This window comes from Danio rerio, chromosome 16, assembly GCF_052040795.2.
Source record: "Danio rerio strain M-AB ecotype USA chromosome 16, GRCz13ab, whole genome shotgun sequence".
NCBI lineage: Eukaryota > Metazoa > Chordata > Actinopteri > Cypriniformes > Danionidae > Danio > Danio rerio.
Genome location: NC_141036.1, coordinates 50,516,621 through 50,539,293, shown reverse-complemented (window position 1 = coordinate 50,539,293; position 22,673 = coordinate 50,516,621). Strand labels below are relative to the sequence as shown.

The 22,673-nt window shown below is 37.1% G+C and overlaps 2 protein-coding genes across 2 annotated transcripts; one reads left to right on the top strand and one right to left on the bottom strand.

Annotated features, from left to right (window-relative positions):
• Positions 1–1,119: 1,119 nt before the first annotated feature.
• upk1a (uroplakin 1a) lies at positions 1,120–13,275 on the bottom strand. The gene is given in 9 exon segments (NM_001040242.1): positions 1,120–1,441; positions 1,558–2,724; positions 4,556–4,639; positions 6,208–6,387; positions 10,643–10,750; positions 10,908–10,982; positions 11,374–11,574; positions 12,426–12,516; positions 13,249–13,275. Coding segments are annotated over 7 exon segments (753 nt in total). The 5' UTR covers positions 12,483–12,516; positions 13,249–13,275; the 3' UTR covers positions 1,120–1,441; positions 1,558–2,676.
• Positions 13,276–17,045: 3,770 nt separating this feature from the next.
• Positions 17,046–22,236, top strand: zmp:0000000951. Its single transcript, XM_087288121.1, has 3 exons — positions 17,046–17,382; positions 17,514–18,440; positions 21,419–22,236. Exons 2-3 carry the CDS (start codon positions 17,527–17,529, stop codon positions 22,188–22,190), a joined length of 1,686 nt encoding a protein of 561 aa, XP_087144247.1. The 5' UTR covers positions 17,046–17,382; positions 17,514–17,526; the 3' UTR covers positions 22,191–22,236.
• Positions 22,237–22,673: the final 437 nt, after the last annotated feature.

Below are 22,673 nucleotides of genomic sequence, written 5' to 3'. Positions count from 1 at the left end.
GCAGACATATGCAAGCTAACGTGCCCTCCTCTGTGCTCTGCTGATACATGTACAAACTCTGTTGGCATTAGAAAATGAGCGTGAGCAATAACGGTTTGGGAGGTTCCGGGTGTGGAGAGTTGCCAGACTTGTGTTGTTTTTGTCTTTGCATTTTTTCTGTTTTTCTACAGGGCTTGTATCTGCATGTGGCTGATGACAGTTTGTTTGCAGTCAGTGAATGCAGTCGTAAATGACACAGTTACATGTTTATTTGATGAACACAGAAACCTTGTCAAGTAAGTTACAGCAGAATCGTACAAATCAAATGTTCTGTTAGTTGTTTTTTGGACATTAAGTGAGCTCTATACACAGCTAGTGTTTTTCAGCCAGTGATAAACTTTCGGTGAAAGCTTAATGCGAGTCTTTTCAATTTCAAAAGGCTCTTTTAACAGTCTCGATGTTGTAATGTAACTCCAATACATTTAGTTAAATAGACTTAACCATTCATTTAGTTGTTCAAGCATAAAACGAGATGAAAGACAGTGTAAACACAAGTGCCATCAGGATCAGCAGGCGAGCGCAGAAACTCCACTGAAAATTCTGGGGTATAATATTTTATAGACATGGAAAATGTATTTGCAGTGCTTCTTGTCCGGACCTAGATATGCTTTATATCATTTATCTTTCAGGTAGTGAAAATAACAATTTTGTAAAGAAATCAGACCTTAAATGTACTGTTTTTATAATGGAAAGAGAGTTCACCAGAAGCACCAAGGCTGGCTGGCTGAAATTAAAAGGCCGTGTGCATATAGCATATTGAATATTAAATATTTATATAGAAAAACCTAGTGAATAGGTCAGGGTGTCCGCTGGGTCTTATAAAGTCTTAAAATGTCTTAAATTTCAAAACCTACATTTTAGGCCTTAAAAAGCCTTTAATTCACTGACATATTATGTTGTAGGTCGTAAATCATTTTAAATTGGTCTTATTTTGCTTTATTCAATTCATGTTTATTTCTATAGCACTTTTTACAATGTAGATTGTCAAAGCAGCTTAACATAGTTTTAGCAAAAAGTTCTTGTCCAAGTAAAGCTACTCAATTTGGGCCATCCATCCAATGACCAACAAGATATCTCTTATTTTTTATATTAAGTTTTTTTTTTTTATTGCAGAGACAATTCACAACAGCTTTAGACATTTTTACAGCAAATTCCAAAGATAAAAAAAAAAAACTAACTAAAAACAATTATTTGTATTATCATGATAATACCCATCCATTAGAAAAAAAAACTTAACCCAGTACACTGCCTGACAGTAGTCTTGTCGCCTATTCAAGTTTTAGGAACAAAAAATAATAATTGACTTCTAGTTGATCATTTTGGTATCTGAGGTGACTTATATAAAAGGCAAAGGCCTCTAGATTACACTTATTTTACTAAAATAAAATATGATCATGCTTTGATTTTTAGTGGTTTAATTAGGACAGTAAGCTCTGACTTTGCTTAGACAAAACTCTTGTCACTTAACAGAAATAATGTACAGAATAGAATATAAAGTCATGGTGCAGTGGAAAAGAGTTAATATTGTGTATGACTCCCATGAGCTTGGAGGACTGCATCCATACATCTCTGACTCAATGACTCAAATCACTTATATGACTTAATAGTCTTCTGGAATGGCAAAGAAAGGGTTCTTAGTGGACTCACAGCGTTCATCAAGATTACTTGGATTCATCTTCAATGCCTTCTCCATCTTACCCCAGACATGCTCAATAATGTTCATGTCAGGTAATTGGGATGGCCAGTCCTTGAGCACATTGACCTTCTTTGCTTTCAAGAACTTTGATCCTGCTGAAGAGTTTTCTCTCCTGTGTTTTGTAATGTAATGGGCAGCACAAATGTCTTGATACCTCAGGCTGTTGATGTTGCCATCCACTCTGCAGATCTCTCGCACACCCCCATACTGAATGTAACCCCAAACCAGGATGTATCATTTACCAAACTTGACTGATTTCTATGAGAATCTTGGGTTCATGCGGGTTCCAAAAGGTCTTCTGCAGTATTTGTGATGATTGGGATGCAGTTCAACAGATGATTCATCAGACAAATCTAAGCCACTTTTCCTATCGATCAACTAGAAGTCAAGTTATTATTTGTTGCTTTTACAATTGGGATTAACGACAAGACTTTTGTCTGCAGAAACCCTGAAAAGTGTAGACTGAGGCATCAAGTAAATGAAAACAATCGCTTGGAGATCCTAGTGCATTGCACATTTAAAATAACCCCATGCTATTGTTTATTTATAAAACATGTCAAATAAAATAAGGATCAGTTACTTAAAATAAAAAGCAAATATTTTGTTGCCAATCATGAGAGGATGATCACTGCTGATCAATTAAAACTTCAAGCATTACCGCAGTTCATTATGCTCATTAATGTTTTTGATCTAACATTCGCTTCGTGGCATCAAATTAAAACGTGCAAATTATACCAAATCATAAAAATGGCATGTAGACAGGAATAAAAAATAAAAAGTTGTTTATAATTGTCATGCTGCAAGACACTTTTTCTTGTCTTATGAATTATCCATGTGCTTTATTATAATGTGCAATCTGCAATTCTTGGTGTACTTATTTAATTGCATGTGAGTGGAAGCAGATGTGTGGGAAATGTAGACATCTTGAAGAGTCCGTGCTGTTAGGGCAGCTGTGTGTAGTAAATCATGGCGATCACTAATGTGAAAAACTGTAGGACAGATTGAAAAGTGCATCAGAAGAGTGAATATTAGTGTTTTATATAAAAATAACTGACTTAAATTACATTAAACTGAATTAAAACACCAAATTGAATGTCATATAACTTAAAAAAATGAACAGTTTAAGTACTAGAATATAATGCATTTTAGTGAGTAAAGTAAGATTTTGTCATGATACTGATTTAAAGTGTAAATATTATTAGCAAAGTGTAGATAAAGTGTCTCATCACAGCAAAAAAAAAAAAAAAAAGAATTCATTCCATACAGTGTATTTTACGTCTTACATACACTCACTGGCCACTTTATTAGGTATACCTTATTAGTACCGGGTTGGACCCCCTTTTGCCATCAGAACTGCCTTAATCCTCCGTGGCATAGATTCAACAATGAACTGGAAATATTCCTCAGAGATTTTGGTTCAAATTAACATGATAGCATCACGTAGTTGCAGCAGATTTGTCAACTGCACTTCTATGATGTGAATCTCCCGTTCCACCACATCCCAAAGGTGCTCTATTGATTGGGCTCTGGAGACTGTGGAGGCCATTTGAGTACAGTGAACTCATTGTCATGTTCAAGAAACCAGTCTGAGATGACCTGCACTTTATGACATGGTGTGTTATCCCGCTGGAAATAGCCATCAGAAGATGGGTACACTGTGGTCATACAGGGATGGACATGGTCAGCAACATTACTCAGGTAGGCTGTGGAAAATCTCCCCCACACCATTACACCACCATCACCAACCTGAACCGTTGATATAAGTCAGGATGGATCCATGCTTTCATGTTGTTGCTTGCCAAATTCTGACGCTACCATCTGAATGTTTCAGCAGAAATCGAGACTCATCAGACCAGGCAATGTTTTTCCAATCTTCTATTGTCCAATTTTGGTGAGCCTGTGTGAATAGCCTCAGTTTCCTGTTCTTAGCTGACAGGAGTGGCACCCGGTGTGGTCTTCTGCTGCTGTAGCCCATCCGTCTCAAGGGTGGATGTGTTGTGCATTCAGAGATGCTCTTCTGCAGACCTCGGTTGTAACGAGTGGTTCTTTGAGTTACTGTTGCCTTTCTATCAGTTGGAACCAGTCTGGCCATTCTCCTCTGACCTCTGGCAACAGCAAGACATTTGCGCCCACAGAACTGCCGCTCACTGGATATTTTCTCTTTTTAGACCATTCTCTCCAAACCCTAGAGATGGTTGTACGTGAAAATCCCAGAAGATCAGTAGTTTCTGAAATACTCAGACCAGCCCGTCTGGCACCAACAACCATGCCACGTTCAAAGTCACTTAAATCACCTTTCCTCCCCATTCTGATGCTCGGTTTGAACTGCAGCAGATCATCTTGACCATGTCTACATGCCTAAAGGCATGAGTTGCTGCCATATGATTGGCTGATTATAAATTTGTGTTAATGAGCAGTTGCAAAGGTGTGCCGGAATAAAGTGGTCGGTGAGTGTAGGTCTTAATAACATATATTATGATATTTACATTTTTATTTTATTTATTGGTGAATCTATTACAGCAGGAAATATTCAGTTGAAATATATGAAATAACTGGTATTATTAGTTATGTTTATTTTTTTATTTATATTTATATTGTATGTGCCCTCTATTTTTAAGACAAAACTGGTGAATTATTTGGCAAATTCAATTGAATTTCCCCCCCCCACAAATAAAGCCATTATTGCTGATATGGCGTTAAATAATAAATATATATTAAAGCAATTTGAACTAAAGTAAAATAAATCTAAATATTTTAAATACAAAGAGCATGTCCAGTACAATTTGTAGAGGTCACAAATAACTCAATTATATGACTTACCACCAACATGAGAACGGAGAAACCGTACCAGCTCACAGCCCAGGTATAACGGCTTAACACCGATTCAATGTACTGGAAGCAACCCTAAAGAATCAAAACAACATGCAGAAAACAACTACATGTGAGAAGCTTTTAATTTTTTTGTGAGAAGCTTTTTTTTGTTTCTGATTCCCCAGAGCAAGGAGAGGTCAGAGAGATGCAGCTCATGTTAGGAGTTTTAAAACTGGTCCATAACAAAAAAAAAGTATAATAACAAAAATATGCTTTAGTTAAAAAATAACACATTACATTAATTCATCTTGCTATGATCTGAACTGACCAGAAATCATGAAAAATTTATACTAATGTATAAGTAAATCATTGTATGCCTGATTATTATTAAAGGTCCCATAAAATGCTTTGAAATGCGCATTTTTATTCAACGTTGGATCTCAACTGAAATATGAAGAGAGGGTGGGACAAAGTTAAGCTCCTCCCCTTTAAAAAACAACCAATAGCGTTTTGTTTTTATCACAGCTCTGCCATTGAGAGCGTTTTAGCTCTAGTGCATCAAATAAAACAAATGAGAAACGTTGTGAAGGGGGCGGAGCATGTCAGATACTAGACAGCATTTGATTGGTTATGATGTAATGAAAAACTATAGTGAGGTGATGTGAATAAAACCGTTGATCCATTTAGGCAGAAGTGACAAACTGCAAGCTTTACATGTTTATATTAATTTTATATCTTCTAAACACACATTTTGTTTCTGTTTCAGAGCACACTAGCTTATAGATATCCTAAAAACAAACAATACTGATACTATCATCTAAAAAACTTTAATTTTATGGGACCTTTATCAAAGTTATGCAATTATATACATTATAAATGAATACTGTATACTCTTGATTTTACAAGTTACCTAGAGTTTGTTATTATTATTTTTAATCCATTAAGCGGATCTTTGGATCTGGCTGGAGCACTTTTAGCTTAGCTTAGCATAAATTATTGAATCGGATTAGACCATTAGCATGTCAGTAAACCTTTCCTATTTAAAGTCTCCTATTGAAAGACTGTAGTAACATCTTGTGCCAAGACCTACAGTAAATGAAAAGTTGCTATTTTCTAGGCTGATATGTGTAGGAACTATACTCTCATTCTGGTGTAATAATCATGGAACCTTGCTGTGGTAACATGGCTGCAGCAGGTGCAGTGATTTTAAGCAGCACTTTCTCGAGTTGTTGATTCATTGCACCTGCTGGAGCCATCTTACGGCTGTTCCTTTATATTATGGCAGAATATATAGTTGCTAGAGTATATAGTTCCTAGCCATATCAACCTAGAAAATAGCTGCTTTCATTTTCCATTTGAATTATTACACAATGTAACTACAGAAGAGTCAAGCTTTAAATAGGAAAATGATCAAAACTCTTCATCCTAACTCATCTTATACTTTTTTTTTCAGATTAAGTGATGTATGCTAAGCTGAGAGTGCTCCAAGCACACCCGGAGATCATCTCAATGGATAAATAAATGGCTATTTAACTCTAGAGGAGTTGCTATTTAAATTCTTTCCTTTAATTTCCTCTTGGTGTTGTGACAGCAGCTGATTTACAGTACACTCTGTTGTCTTGTTTAAATCAGGTGGCATATTATGAGGCTCTAGATGTTACCTGTGTGAACATGCTGCTCATCACGCCAGCTTTACAGCCTATAGGATCTACCACCTCAAAGTTACTACTCTGTCTCTTGCAGCAGCCGAGGGGCCATAGAGATGCAGCGCCAAACAACTGCCTGTAGGTGGAGTTATACTGTATCCAGTCCGTCGGGCCGTCAGCTCCACAGCACTGGACCTGGTGGAGGAGAAGGTGTTGAATTTTAAATTGTTGTTTAGTGTCTGTACACTCTCAGAAATAAATGTACGAGAGCTGTCACTGAGGTGGTACCTTTTCAAAAAGCACCAACCCAGGCTCATTCTAAAAACATATCTCTATATACATTTGTGGAGAGCGCCGAATACATCCCAGGAGCTACATCTTTTTGCAGTTTTTGTTTTCGCGAATCCACCAGAGGCAGCTGTTTATGCTTTTTGAGATCTCAAATTTTTGTCGCTAGTGCCATTTGTGCCTGCTGAGGCTGCTGTCAGCTGTCTGTCGATTGACTGACTGACCCACCCTCCTCCTTCCCTAAACCCAACCAATAGTGCTTTTAAAAGCCCTGATTGACCCACCAACCAACTTCCTTAAACCTTAAAGCAATCCAGAAAAAGAAAAGCCCTCGCCTGATTTTTACCACATTTTCGGATTTTACCACATTCTCACCCTGTTATTTACTTGTTTGCTTTATTTTTTGTTTTTTGTTTTTTTCCTACTTTCTGGAACCATTCTTCGCCAGACTCGAACCCCGTTGTAGCGGTCAACTCCTTTCTGCATCTTAAGTTTGCTGACATCCAGTTCGATGTACAGTGAGCTACTGGACAAACTGGTAACAGCGAGAAAGCCGTCTGTATGGAGGTAAGCGGTCAGCTGGTAAACGCGAAAAGGAACAGTGTCATACCTCCCTGTAGCATTCCTTTAATATACGAAATGCAGCCATATGTACTTCTGGCTACATAATTTGCGATCTCCTGAAATGTATATAGGGCAATGTTTTCAAAATGTTTCAAAGTACACATAAAGGGGTCATATTGGTACCTCAAAGGCAGGGGTGTCCAAACTCGGTCCTGGAGGGCCGATGTCATGCACAGTTTAGCTCCAACTTGCTTCAACACACCTGCAGGAAGTTTCTAGTATATCTACAAGAGCTTGATTAGCTGGTTCAGGTGTGTTTGATTAGAGTTGGAGCTAAACTCTCCAGGACAGTGTTTGGATAACCCTGCTCAAATAATAATAATAATAATATAAATAATAATAATAATAATAATAATAATACATTTTATTTGTATAGCACTTTTCCTAATACATGCAACTCAAAGCGCTTCACAAACAACAAACAGGCATTGTAAAATAAACCAGATAAAAAATGTATAGAGAAATAAAGCAAAATAAACAACAAAAATATATTCAGATAAAAGCATACACATATATCTGCACAATCATGCACTAAAGTCCTTACATATGCATATTTATGCACACACCATACATACATACATAAACCTATACAATATACACACCATCCATACACTTCACAAACTGTTATATTCATACGCAATTTTAAAAAGGTGCGTCTTAACGCTTTTTTAAAACATGAATGCTGGGGGATTTCATTCATTTGGGAGATATTTCCAAACTTTTGGAGCATAGTTATTAAAAGAAGTGCCGCCAGATCGCATCAAGGGTATATATTGGTACCTAAAGATTTCAAGAGGTAGACTTTTGTACTTTTTACGCATTAATATGTATCCTTGAGATATTAATGACGACCCTTTAGTTACAAATGTATACCTTTTGAAAAGGTACCTCCCCAGTGACAGCTCTCATACCTTTATTTCTGAGAGTATAATAATAATAATAATATTAATGATTTTTTTAACTTCTATTTTTCTTGGTCTACACTGCAAATCCAATTAGAACTTTTTGTTTGGTAATAAAGTAAGTCATATAATGTATCTAAGACAGAAAATATAACTTTACAAACTGTGTTGTACATAAATCATAGGATTTTTAAATGTTAAAATGTTTACATTTTTATTGTTAAATTTATAATGTGCTTTTCCTGCTCACAAAGACTGCATTTATTTCATCAAAAATACAGTACAAATTGTCAAATTGTGAAATGTTATTGCACTATAGAATAACTGTTCAAAAGTAGATTATCATTTAATTTAATCATTTATTCCAGTGATTTTAATAATGAAGTTTTCAGATTTATTACTTCAGTCTTCAGAGTCATAAGATCCTTTAGAAATCACTCTAATATTAATTATTATTATTATTATTAATAATAATAATAATAATAAAAAATACAATAATGACTACATAAAATAAGAAAGCAGTTATTTAATTTTTTTACATCTAATAAATGGCGCCTTGATGAACAGAATCATTTTCTTTAAAAAAAATAAAATAAACTGACCCCCAACTTTAGAGCGGTAGAGTGAATAAACAAATAGACTGAACGATGAGGTAAAAAAAATCTGTGGAAATCTGTGCATTTTTGCATGTGAAAATTCCATGTGAGCCGATTACCCTGTCAGACTTTTGCAGCAGTTATTCCTAGAGGTTTATGAAACTGGTTTTCCCACATCAGGATTTTGTTTGCAGCAAGGCGTGTTATATCAGGTCTGAGTTGAAATTGATTATTTTTCTTCTTTAATATCACGCACAGTTGAAGTCAACATTTTTTGGAGTTTTCTTTATTTTTTTGTATTTCCAAAGTGCTGTTTAATGAAGAAACATTTTTCAACACTTTTAAACATAATATTGTTAATAACTCATTTCTAATAACTCATTTATTTTGTATTTGCCATGATGACAGACAGTACATAATATTTATATATTATATTATACTAATTATGGTGCAGGATAGTAGTATTTATTTTAAAGTGCAATTTAAAGGCCTAATTGGGTTAGTTATGTTGACTAGGCAAGTTAGGATAATTAGGCAAGTCACTGGGCAACAGTGGTTTGTTCTGCAGCTTATCTACATATATATATATATATCAAGGGGGTTAAAAATATACAGTGCTCAACATATATAAGTCTTTTAAATTCATATTTTTAATAGAAAGCTTTACAATATTTTATATGTGCATATACATTAGATTATTCAGTACTGAAGCCAAATCTGGAGCTTATCTAACAAAATAAGCTCTTATCTAACAAGAAAAGTCTCAACACACCTGCACAGATGTTTCTAGAAAGCCCAGTAAGAGCTTGATTAGCTAGCCTAGGTGTGTCTGATTAGGGATGGAACTAAACTTTGCAGGACACCGGCCCTCCAAGACGAAGGAGCCATTTTTAGCCATTTTTGTGATAAGATTTTAATAGTAAAAAAAAAAAAAACTAAACTAATTTCATTTACAATCCATCCAACTAATCTTTTAAAAAAATTTTTTATATGAATTGAGTATTGTGAATCAGTGGGAGTTTCACTGTGAAATGTTATTTAAAGAGGCACTAGATCTCTTAACTAGCTCAGAGCGCTCATCATCTGACAGCTGTTTCAGCCAGACAGCAGGATCGCGGAGGAAGCCGCGTTTCGTTATTTGTTGTATTACTACTTCTCTCCCCCCCCCTCCCCCACCCCCCAATGTTGTCAAAATTCTCACTCCTGCAAACTCTAGCTGCCTCTCCTCTGATCGCTGGCTGACTGCTGTCACTACAATCTCTGTGATTGTGAACAACAGCAAGAAAAGAATAAGCGGACCATTTAAATTATTACATTAAAAAGAGAGAAGAAGCAGATTGGTTTGACAGTACCAGGAAAATATCTCACAATCGTGGGGCGAAACATTGGCTGTCGATATGCAGAGGAATGATCTGCTCTTAACCAATAAGCAAGGTAAGCAGCCGCTTAGGGCCCCCATGAATACTAGAACGTTCCTTCCATACTGCACTTGTGCGAGGTGCAAGCACTTTAATCAATACATTGCCATCCAGTGTTGCCAACTTAGCAACTTTTCAGACCAAATTTTCAAAAAAGCAACTAGCAAATGTTTTTAGGTATTACTGGAGATTTTTAGAGACTCTCATGTGTCCGTGCTGTACCGTTCCAAACGTTACTCTACGCAACAAGCTGCGGCTGATGCCGTCTCTACCACACCCAAGAGCACTCAAAGGCGGCAAAGTGCCACACAGCCATCTCTCACACCTGCAGCATTAAATCCGCCCCTGTATAGACCTTAGAATTGTTTTGTTTTGTTTTTTAACTGGTTTTACTCCAACCGAACAAGAAGAAACAGGAACTTCTGAAGAAAGAAATATTATAGAAAATACTACGAAAATTTCCTTGCTCTGATAAACACCAATTGGAATTATTTGAAAAACAAACATTTTCACAGGAGGGCTAATCATTTTAATTAACTGTAAGTATGTGCATCAGTTTTACAAACAACTCTTGGACAGGTGACAGGGTGTTTGTTGAGGTCATCGCTCATGTTCTGCTTACCTGAGTCATCACGTTGTTCCATGTCATTGTAATCTGCTGTCCTTGTGTGCTGCTGTCTGCATAATACTGGAGCATCTGTTTCTTTACAAGGTTGCTGTTCCCAACCAGCTATATTAAAGCAAATAGTGTTTTAAAAAAAGGGAAAGGCAGAATTGCAGAAGTGTTGGTCCAGAATTGAGTACCTGTATGCGACTTTTGTTATCACCATCTTTAACATAACATTATTTGCTTTATTTTACAGCATTGAGAGGCTGGCTGAACTCACATAATCCCGGTTGGTTGCTGATGTGATGGCAGACGCGGACTCAAACAAAAAGATGATGAACATTATGATAAGGTACTGTGGGAAGATGAGAGGTAATATAGTTATGTTAAGAATTAAGTCATATTTAGTGTTGGAAAAAATTATATAGTACTAAAGTCACTTTTAAAGAAAAAAAGCTAGCTAAAAATGTGTTGGTTTTAGCTTTTAAGGAAAATATTGTAAAAAGTGTGTGTTGTTATTTTTGCACATTATCATTTTACATAGTAAAATAGGCTTAAAATGATATTATATTTTATACCCAACACTGATAGTGGCTGGTCTTTTCACACAATCAATTAGTGCTTAGTCATAACTCATTTTAATGTGTATTTGATGCTCTCACTAAAACTGATTTTGGATCAACAGTGATTAATCTGGTGGTATTGGTAGGTAACATGGTAGGATTGTAATATCTTCTAAAACGTACCACCAGCATGAGTGCACGGCTCCTTTTCAGGGCAGCGAAGATGCCGAAGATGCATGTGAGGAAGAACGCAAAGCCTGTAAATATGGCAATCCAGGCTCCAGCAAAGATGTCGTCTTTCCCTGATACACCAGAAATCGGGTAGAGTTTATATCCATCCACTGCGACCCAAATGGCCACCGCAGATAACGCCAGTCCTGCTGCCTGCAGATGGAAAATGCATATTTTAAGCATGGAAAATAACATTGTAGATAGAATTTTTTGAGTCAACTAAAAAAAAAAACGTGGTAACACTATATTTTGATGGTCCATTTGGTAATTAGTAGTCTGTCTTCTTAATATCTGTTGATACAGACATTCAGCAGACATTTAACTGACTATAAGAAACTTTGCAAGTACATGTTAACTTACCCTAACCCCAACCTAACAGTCTACTTATAATCTAATGAGAATTAGTTGGCATGTAGATGCAATGTAACTTAAACTCAACAAACGAACCATCAAAATAAAGTGCGACCAAAAATGTTGTTACTCCATTGATTAAATTATTTTTGTTGTCTTGACAGAATATTTCTTGGTAAAATTATTTATAATTTGAGTCCAATTAACTTCAAACTTTTTTTAAAAGTCCAGGTAATAAATTTCCTCGAGTTAAGAAACTTAAAGTCAAGTCAACCTAAGTGAAATTGTTTACTGGGAAATATATTAAAACTTGAATCGATGAGCCATTTAAACAAAAGCAAATTTGTTAGCCTATGGCTTAAAATCTTAAGACAACAAAACCTACTCGCTTCCATTTATTTAGAATTTAACACAAAGAGAAAATGCACAAAAGCATGCACATCAATCTCTAATGGGTGCTCAGCCAACTCCACCCAAACAAAAGAAAAGTGTTAGAGGGATATATATATATATATATATATATATATATATATATATATATATATATATATATATATATATATATATATATATATATATATATATATTATTCTACATTTTATGCCTATTAAAAAAGCAAACATAATCTTTGTATTATCTAATTTCAGACTTACAGCAGCAATTGCATTCAAGCCAACAACTGTAACCATCAAACATGTCACGGCTCCCATGGCTGTAGAGTATTTCTGGCCTGGTCACTCTCTGCTGAAGAAAAACAACAGCAATGGTCGTGAAGGACATCTTACATCAGATTATTCATAAAGGTAAATCTTAGAAAATAAAATGAAAGTAACAATAAATAGATAAATAAATAGGTATATAAGCAAAAAAAACATTTTGAACATGTACCACATATAATGCTATTTACATTTGATTATTTCTAAGCTAATGCATAGAGTAAAAGTAAAAAAAAATATTTAATTCAGCTTTGTGAGAATTAAGTCAAATCCCAGTTCTGAATATGAAACTGAACGTAAATGTAGTCAACAATAAATAGACATATAAACAAATAAAAATATTGTTTTAACATAAATATGCTATTTTTATTTTTTTCTAAATGAATGCACACTGTAAAAGTGATAATTTTAGTCTTGATTTAGAATTCTTCAAAATATTTAGGACCAACCTCAGTTCTTTAAAAAAACAAACACTGAATATTGGAAATTAAATCAACAATAAATAGACATATAAACAAAGAAAATATGTGTTTAACACATCTATAAACTTTCTCTAAATTATCGCATGAAGTAAAAGTAACAATTTTACATTAATTTAGCTCCGTAAAAATTATTTGAGACAAATCTCAGTTCTTAAAAAAAAACTTACAGTGAATATTGTAAATGAAATTAACAATAAACAATACATTTTTAGAGCAAACGTGTAAGCAAAAGCAAAGTGAAGCAAACACAAATAGAAACAATCTGCTCCAAGACCCACCTGTTCCAGTCTGAGATTGCACCTGCTTTCCCTCTACCTGCTTCTATTCGCTTCATTTACTTTTGTGGACACTTTTAATGACGTCAGACCTGTTTGTCATCTATTCTTTTTTTTTTTTTTTTGGTTATACAGAACTCATAAGTTGGGATGGGCAACTTCACTCCCTGCATTTTCATTGCCAAGCACTTTCAGTTATTCTGAACGGCATTTTATTGAAATGATTACAATATTAGCCTGGGAGTGTCTATACTTAAGCAAACAGTGACAGCTGCTATTGCTATTCCCCAAAACATCTAAATGTACATATGAACAAAGCATATAATTACTGCTAATTGGATGCAAACATGATATATCTTTGAATGAAGCGTTTTAAATTAGCTTCAAAAGTATTATTCAAGAGCGTTCACAGAAGTATTCACATTTTTAAAAAGTCTTCATTAGTCAAGGTTGATCAAATCTCCTACATTTCCATGACATCTGAATGCTGACCCCTGCTGGGCACTGCTATCCCTCACACCCATATACAGCAATACACACATTTCATTCATTCATCTTCCTTTGGCTTAATTCCTTTATTTATCAGGAGTTGCCACAACGGAATGAACCACTAACTTATCCAGCATATGTTTTATGCAGTGGATGCTGAGGAATCTAGCACTGGGAAATACCCATACACTTTTGCATCCACACACACTCATACACAGGCCAATGTAGCTTATTCAGTTCACCTATAGCTCATGTCTTTGGACTGTGGGGGAAACTGGAGCACTCAGAGTAAACCCACGCCAACATAAGGTGGAAAAGGCAAACTCCACACAGGGACTCGAACCAGCAGCCTTCTTGATGTGAGGCGACAGTGCTAACCACTGAGCCACAGTGCTGCCCAATACACACAATATTTACCTTTTAATCCAAAGTACTGACTAGGTTTAGCATCACTGTAACTATTTCTAATACTTTTTGTTGATCAAACCCGAGTCATCTAATGAGCGCAGATCATGATTAAGACTTGGACAATGAACAGGTTTGACTTGGATCAGCAAGTAATCATTCGTCAACCGAATAGCAACATCCTGAAAACATGTCAAACATCTGAGCCCCTGCTTAAAACTGCATTCAGATGCTTAGCTTAAAATTGCATTGAAATGTTTAGCAACCACATAGCAATGTGCTAACAAACGCTCAAAACATTCTTGCACTGCCAGCATCACTTACATTGTCGGAATTGCATTTTAATATTTAATATTTGTCATGAAATACAATGAGATAGTACATCCAAAAGTGAAAATTTCCCTAATTTACCCACCCTTCAGTTGTCACCAATCTGTTCAATTTTGAAAATAAGATCTTTTTTTTTTATTTGTGGGAAAGCGGTGCCCATTGGCATCCATAGTCAGTGCTTACTGGTTTCTAACATTCTTCAAATGTCCTCTTAAGTGTTATTCACAGTGGCAGGTCCATGACTGTGGAAGAGTTTGCCTTTTTAAATCCTCTATTTTCTTTATCCTACTAAAGACCTACTACTTTTTAAGACATAAAAAACATAAAAAGCCATGTCCAACTTAAAAAGTTAGTACATCAGTTGCTACCTGTTTTCTTATGGTCATAAACATATAGGCTATATACCCTTACTGTGTATGGGTTTAGTAACCAATAAAGCCACTTAACTGTAATTATTACTTTTATATAAATATTTTTATTTCGTATTTGTATAGTTAAAAAAAGTCAACAATGCACATAAACCGTGTTTTTGTGTGTGTGTGTGTGTGTGTGTGTGTGTGTGTGTGTGTGTGTATGTGTGTATGTATATATATGTACATGTTTTTTAAAGAAAATTATTCTGTTTAATAAGGTGTCATTTATTTAAAAAAAAATTGTTAAATTGTTACAAATTTATTACACTTTTAAATAAATGCTTTCTTATTGTATGTAGTTTCAAATATAGTGATTATTCCAGTCATTATTGATTTTATTACTATTAATAATAATAATAATAATAATAATAATAATAATGTGATTTCTGAAGCAGGGCGCAGTAGGTAGTGCTGTTGCCTCACAGCAAGACGGTCGCTGGTTCGAGCCTCGGCTGAGTCAGTTGGCGTTTCTGTGTGGAGTTTGCATGTTCTCCCTGTGTTCGCGTGGGTTTCCTCTGGGTGCTCCGGTTTCCCCCACAGTCCAAAGACATGCGGTACAGGTGAATTGGGTAAACTAAATTGTCCGTAGTGTGTGAGTGTGTATGGATGTTTCTCAGAGATGGGTTGCAGCTGGAATTGCATTCGCTGCGTAAAAACATATGCTGGATAAGTTGGTGGTTCATTCTGCCGTGGCGACTCCAGATTAATAAAGAGACTAAAGAGAATAAAGCGACTAAGCCAAAAAGAAAATGAATGAATGAATGATTTCTCAAGGATCATGCGACTCTAAAGACTGGAGTAATAAAGCTAAAAAATATCTTTAAAATCACTGGAATAAATGATTCAGTGAAATGATAAACTACTTTTGAACAGTTATTATATATTACTATAACATTTCACAATTGTACTTTTTGTACGTATTTTGATTTAATAAATGCAGCCTTGGTGAGCAGGAGAAGCGTGTTTTAAAACATTTAAAAATCCTACTGACCCCAAACTTCTGACCGGTGTATAAATATATATGAAGTATATATACAACAATTCTGTCTGGTTCTTGAATCTGATTGGCTGATAGCCGTGCGATATTTTGCCAGTAACATCACACATACAGCAAGCAACAAGCAGAGACACTACAATTTGACATATTACTGCTGTTAGACAACAAAATGTACATTTGAGGCTTTTTTTTAGTTGAGAATGTAGTTGTTTAAATTGCAACTATGCAGTTTATTTGTAAGAATAGTGCATATTTTTAAATATTTACAATTTCTGAAAGCTCGTCGGGGGCCAAAGACAGTTGATGTTGTCTATCCACAAGATGGCGCCAGAACCGCATAATAAGCCCTTGCTCAGTGTGTTCTCTTGAGCGTGAATAAAAGCTGAAAAACGGAAGCCTCATGGTTTTTAGGGTGGACCGGCTAGAGTCAATAAGAAGCTGCGAATAAGAAGCTGGATTCAGCTTTGTCCCTCCTTATCGCAAACCCAACAGCAGTCTGGTGAGAGATCTCTGTAGACGGATGGCATTTCATGTCACGTTCAGCCTTATAATCTTAAAATGTGAGCAAAATTTGCTGTTTTGTCATCACCTTAAAGGGGGTCACACACCAGAAGCGCCGCTCGACATTACGCTATAGAGAATCATTCAAATACTAGCTCTAAAGTGACGTTGGTGAATTAGTAACGTCTTCTGCTGTTTTGACGTCAGCTGCAGATGTGAATGAATGGTGGAAGAAAGTAGTTCCTAATACAAAAGGGTTTTAGACTCTGTGTTTGATTTTCTTTTTATATACAAGATTGTGCCGTCGAACTGCGGCCTCATGCCAACGCACGCCTCACACCAGTGCTGATATACAGCCATAGCACACTGATACTCATGTGATATTGCTCATATACATACACACACACACACACACAATTCTGAAGTGTTATTGTTTACTCTTTATTGTTTATTCTTTGATATTTTAAACATACCCTGCTGTAAAGCATGTTTGTTAGCCTTGTGGCTGTTGTAAAAGTGCAAATATACAGTATGTAAATTTAAATAAAGTGAACTTAATCTTAAGTGTTCATCAGAAAAAAAAAACTCATGAAGGTTTGGATCCCCTTGAGGGCGAGTAAATAGTGAGTAATTGCTAGTAGATGAACTATGCCTTTAAAAATAATGGTGCCACAGGAAATTGGGTCAGCTTTTGTGCAATGACATGTTCTGTAGATGTTAAAGTTTTTTTGTGGAATTATTAATAAACAACCTTTATTTTTAATAATGGAGTTATTTATTTGGAGACACTGTGGGAATAAACGGGTTAATTAAGAGTTAAGCAGTACACCATGATTCTTTAACAAACTTTAACACCCTGGAGACTGTTTACAATGTCGACTTGAAACCTTGTCAAACAAAGTGTTGACTTTAGCTCAGCTGACTGTCAAGCAAACAAACTCATCCAGGAGGACTTAAAGACGGAGGATGCACATTTGCTGCTCTTTCATTGTTGGAGAACAGGTGAGAAATGACTGCATTATATTCTGTTCGCCATTGTGTCTATTATTAAAGCTAATATGCTCGTATACCATTGGAATTAGCCTTAGCAACAAAGTGTATCAAATGTAATGAAATGTTTTTAATTGCTTCAGGGTGGATTTTAAGATGGAAGGGAAGCTTTCGGATGAAAAGGTCAAATGTTTGCTTGCCCCGTGGAGATTTTCCCTCAGGGGACCTGGATTTGAAAGCAGGCTGGTGGCGGCTCTACAACTATTTGAGCATTTTCCATTAGATATAGCTGTGACTGGAGGGACCCAGGAGGCTAACGCTCGGCTGGCTTCAATAATCAGTGGTTCAGATGAGGAAATGGAAGAGGAGGTATGGGAAACTGAAGATGAAGATGATGACGAGGAAGAAGAAACTGATGAGGATGAAGAAGAATGGGAAGAAGAGGAAAGTGCAGATGAGGAACCTAGCATAAAGCTGAATGCTAATCATCAGAGCAGTAAGATTAAACGTGTACGGATATCTGAGAATACACAATACATAGGCAGTGGCATTTCTGATTTTGTACACTGTCAATTCCCAAATGTTCGCCTTTGGACAGTGCAGGGCCATCCGACTTCAAATTCCATCATAAAGCAGAGCAACCAACAGTATGAATCCACACACTATGACGTCCTGTTGATTCTCACTTCAGAACAGCACAAGGACGACCACATGTGGATCAAAATGGAACTGCACGACAGAGATCAGCCTTTTTTTCTGGTTCAAGCTGAGCAGGACTGGGACGTGCTGGAGGAGAAGCCGTCAGGGCCTTGCATGACCTGTGCCTGGGAACGAATGAGAGCTCGAAAGCTGGAGCTGCAGAAGAGAAGTGAAAAAGCATTTGGAGAAACGAGCAGTTCAACAGATGGTCCTTCGAATACTTCACAGGATTCAGAGCTAGTGAAGATGAAGGATATCACCAAGGTGCTCGCTGAAGCCCTGCCGGAGCTGCGGATTAGGGCTTTCAGTCAGTTTCTAGTGGCCATTACAAAGGAACTTAAGATTCCTAAATTACTGACTGACGATTCACAGTAAGTCAACTTCTTTCTGTTTATTGTATACACTTACCGGCCACTTTATTAGGTACAACTTAATGGTACCGGGTTGGACCCCCATTGTGCCTTCAGAACTGCCTTAATCGTTCATGGCATAGATTCAACAAGGTACTGGAAATATTCCTCCGAGTATTCTGTCCATATTGACATGATAGCATCACGCATTTTCTGCAGATTTGTTGACTGCACATCCATGATGTGAATCTCCCATTCCACTACATACCAAAGGTGCTCTGTTGGATTGAGATCTGGTGACTGTGGAGGCCATTTGAATACAGTGAATTCATTGTCTTGTTCAAGAAACCAGTCTGAGATGATTCATGCTTTATGGTGCGGCATCAACAAGGCATTTTTGTCCACAGAACTGCCGCTCACTGGATGTTTTCTCTTTTTCGGATCATTCTCTGTAAACCCTAGAGATGGTTGTACGTGAAAATCCCAGTAGATTAGCAGTTTCTGAAATACTCAGACAAGCACGTTTGGCACCAACAACCATGCCATGTTCAAAATCACTTAAATCACCTTTCCTCCCAATTCAAATGCTTGGTTTAAACTACATCAGATCGTCTTCACTGTGTCTACATGCCTAAATGCATTGAGTTGCTGCCATGTGATTGGCTGACTAGAAAATTGCGTTAACGAGCAGTTGGACAGGTGTACCTAATAAAGTGTCTATATAGATGTGTGTGTGTATGTGTGTGACGTGACAATTTCCATTTGAAGAACATTACCCAAATCTCCTTACATGTCCTCAGTTTCATGGTTAATATTTTGTTAATACTGGAATAGAAAACGTTTTTAACCAACCTGTATTCTGCAACCTTAATTCTAAGCCTAAGCATACGCTAATATTTAATGATTGTGTACAAGCCCTTTTCCTAATGTTGACCCTAAGCCTAACAGAAAATGTGATAGGTTGTCTGAAATGTTATTCTGGGACCAAAAAGGATTGGTCTGGGTTTGTCCCAGAACAACATTTCTGTGAGAATTATTATTTTTTTATTTAATCTCTATCATTTATAACTTAACGCAAACGACTTTGACATGTTTCTGCTCCTGCTCCCTGCATCTGTTTGAGACGTGTAAGTAGCCTATGTAAGAGCCAGAGTTAAACTTGTTAATAAGTGGGGAGAGGACATGTGGAGAACAGTTTGAGAATGGACTAGAAACCATATCAGTGGTATCCTGTAAAAGTAACTACAACCTGCTTGAGAAGGGCTGGCTGCACATGCACGCTCAGATATGCACTCTTAGACATGCATGCGTTGAATGCACAGGTGTCAAACTCCTGGAGGGCCGCAGCTTTGCACAGTTTAGTTCCAACCCTTATTAAACACACCTGATCAAACTAATGGAGTGCTTAAGGCTTGTTTAATGCCTAAAGATGGGTGTGTTGAAGCAGGGCTGAAGCAAATGGGTTTGTTGAAGCAGCACCCCTGTTTTAATGTGTACCCCTACCCCTTACGGTGATGTCTCTAGTTCTATGCTGTGTGTCTAAGGGTGCTTTCACATTTGCCTCAGTTAGTTTGGTTAAAGCATACCAGAGTTTGTTTGCCTTTTTCTTGCTGTTGGATTGGGCAGGTGTAAAAAGCAGCACTCGCACCCTGGTGTGTACCAAAAGGGAACCAAACAAGCGTACTGAGACCTGCTCAAAGTGGTGGTCTCGGTATTCCTTCAAACAAACTCTGGAGTGGTTTGTTTGTGGTGAGAATGTGAACCGACATCGAATTGACGCTAATGCAAAAAGTACTTCACTTTTTTGGACTAAACCAGCTTACTTTCGTGTGTTTTCGTGAGTTTCTCTTGCATTAATTCTGACCAATGAAAATGCAGTTCAGGAAATTCGTCTAGCCAATGTCTGATGTGGATGTTGTCACATTACTGCCTTTGGTTTGTTTTAACTGGTTCAGTTTAGAGCAATTGGTCTGATCTGGTGCAAGTTTACAGCCAGATACCATTGGCCTGCTCCAACACACCGTTTTGCAGTGTAAGCAGAGGCAGCGACCTTGTGCTGCTGGTTCAGGTGTATGTAGTTAGGACTGGAGCTAAAATTTTTCAAAACCATGTTTGTATACTCGAGACTTAACCAGCCCGATCTCATGAGGAAACATTATACGAGGTAACTATTTGATGCATTGTCAGAAAAGTAGCTTATTCATTTGCATTCATATGATTACAAAAGGTGGCGAGGCAGTGGCGCACTAGGTAGTGCTGTTGCCTCACAGCAAGAAGGTCGCTGGTTCGTACCTCGACTCAGTTGGCGTGTCTGTGTGAAGTTTGCATGTTCTCCCTGCCTTTGCGTGGGTGCTCCGGTTTCCCCTACAGTCCAAAGACATGCGGCTCAGGTGAATTGGGTAGGCTAAATTTTCCGTAGTGTGTGTGTGTGTGGATGTTTCCCAGGGATGGGTTGCAGCTGGAAGGGAGGTTCATTTCGCTGTGGCGACCCCGGATTAATAAAGGGACTAAGCCGACAAGAAAATGGATGAATGAATGATTACAAAAGGCGGTTTTCCCCCAAGCCCCACCACTAAACCCAACCGTCATTGGAGCAAATTGTACTAAAATGCATAAATGAGATCGTGCAAATATAAATTGACCACTAAATGAAAAAAAAATTACAAATTGCCATGAAATTGCATTTGACTTGACCCTCCTAATGCTCCTAATGTTATCCCTAAATGTAATTGTAAAATCTGATTGGTGTATAGAAAGCTTATTCTAGAACCTACATTCATTATTGATCGCAATTTAGACACCATGTCATGGTTTAGATACTAGTCTCTGGTGTGTTCACGTCACCTTGCATTACCAGCATCATTAAGAAATCCACATTGCTCCAGTAGCTTAGTTTGCGTAGTAAACGCGCACAGACTAAAATAAAACAGCCTGAATAGCATGGCAATTCAATGCACTCACAGAATCTGCTCTTATCTTACAAATTCGTTGTTTTTCAGGTTCGTTGTCTCCACTGCTTTAAGGTCCATGAAGATAAACCAAGATGACCTTGACCAGATCTCCAAGCTATCCCAGACGAGAGATTTCACGGACAATCCCTCCAAACTCCAGGCGATCCTTGGAGCTCTGGATCACTTCCGCTTGGATGTCGGTGTGCTGGGTGAGACGGGCTGTGGCAGCTCCAGCCTGATCAATGCACTCCTGGGCTTGAAGAACAGTAATGAAACCGCTGCTTTAACTGGTGTCACTGAAACCACTAAAGAGGCTGTGGAGTATGCCCTCCCTGATTCCCACAACGTCCGTTTTTGGGACCTTCCTGGACTTGGAAAAATAGGTGATCTTAGCAGCCTGTCAGCCAATGCATTCAGTTCTTCTGAGGGCCAACAGGTGGCATCTGTGCTTGCTTTGTGTGATGTATACATACTGGTGTCTCCTTTAAGGGTTAGATTGAGAACCATACAACTTCTGCAGCAAGCGTCCTCCATGGGCAAAGAGTGCTACCTAGTGATTTCCATGGTGGACTTGATTGAAGATAAGGCTGTCGAGGAGGTGAGACAATGGACTGAGAAAGTCTTGAGTAAATTGGATATTCAGCAGAGCTTGTTTCTGGTATCTGCGAACTATCCAGAAACCCTAGATTTAGCCAAGCTAAAGGGGATGTTAAAAGCAGCCATCCCAAGCCATAAGAAAGTTGCTCTAGCCAGATATGTTTCAAAGCAACTGGATGAAGATGTTTTCTGGAAAAGATCAGATTCTTGCAAATTTATGTAATTGATTCCTTTTTATGCTTCCTTAAAGAACATTTTTACACATTTTAGCATGCTTTATCAAGTAGTTTTTTGAATTTTTGTTTGGCAAGTCATCATTTCCCAAAAGTATTTCGAAATCCTTTATGATATCCTACACAAAAAAGGTTCTTCAGCAGTTCTTTGTGGTAATTGAAGTGATATTTAGCACTACCAAGTGGTTCTTTGGCTCATTATATTACACTACATGACAAAAGTCTTGTCATCGATGCTGATTGTAAGAACAACAAATAATAACTTGAGTTCTAGTTGATCATTTGGAAATGTGGCAGAAGATAGAATTTAAGGGTGGTTAAGATTCTACATATCATCATCTTAAAAGATATAGGTGATATGTAGCGCTTAAGGTGGCTCCTTTATGATGGCAAGCCAGCAACTTTTAATACTGTTTAGCACCATTTTTGTGTAAGCTGGTGCAACATATGCAAAAGAAAAAAAAAACATTATT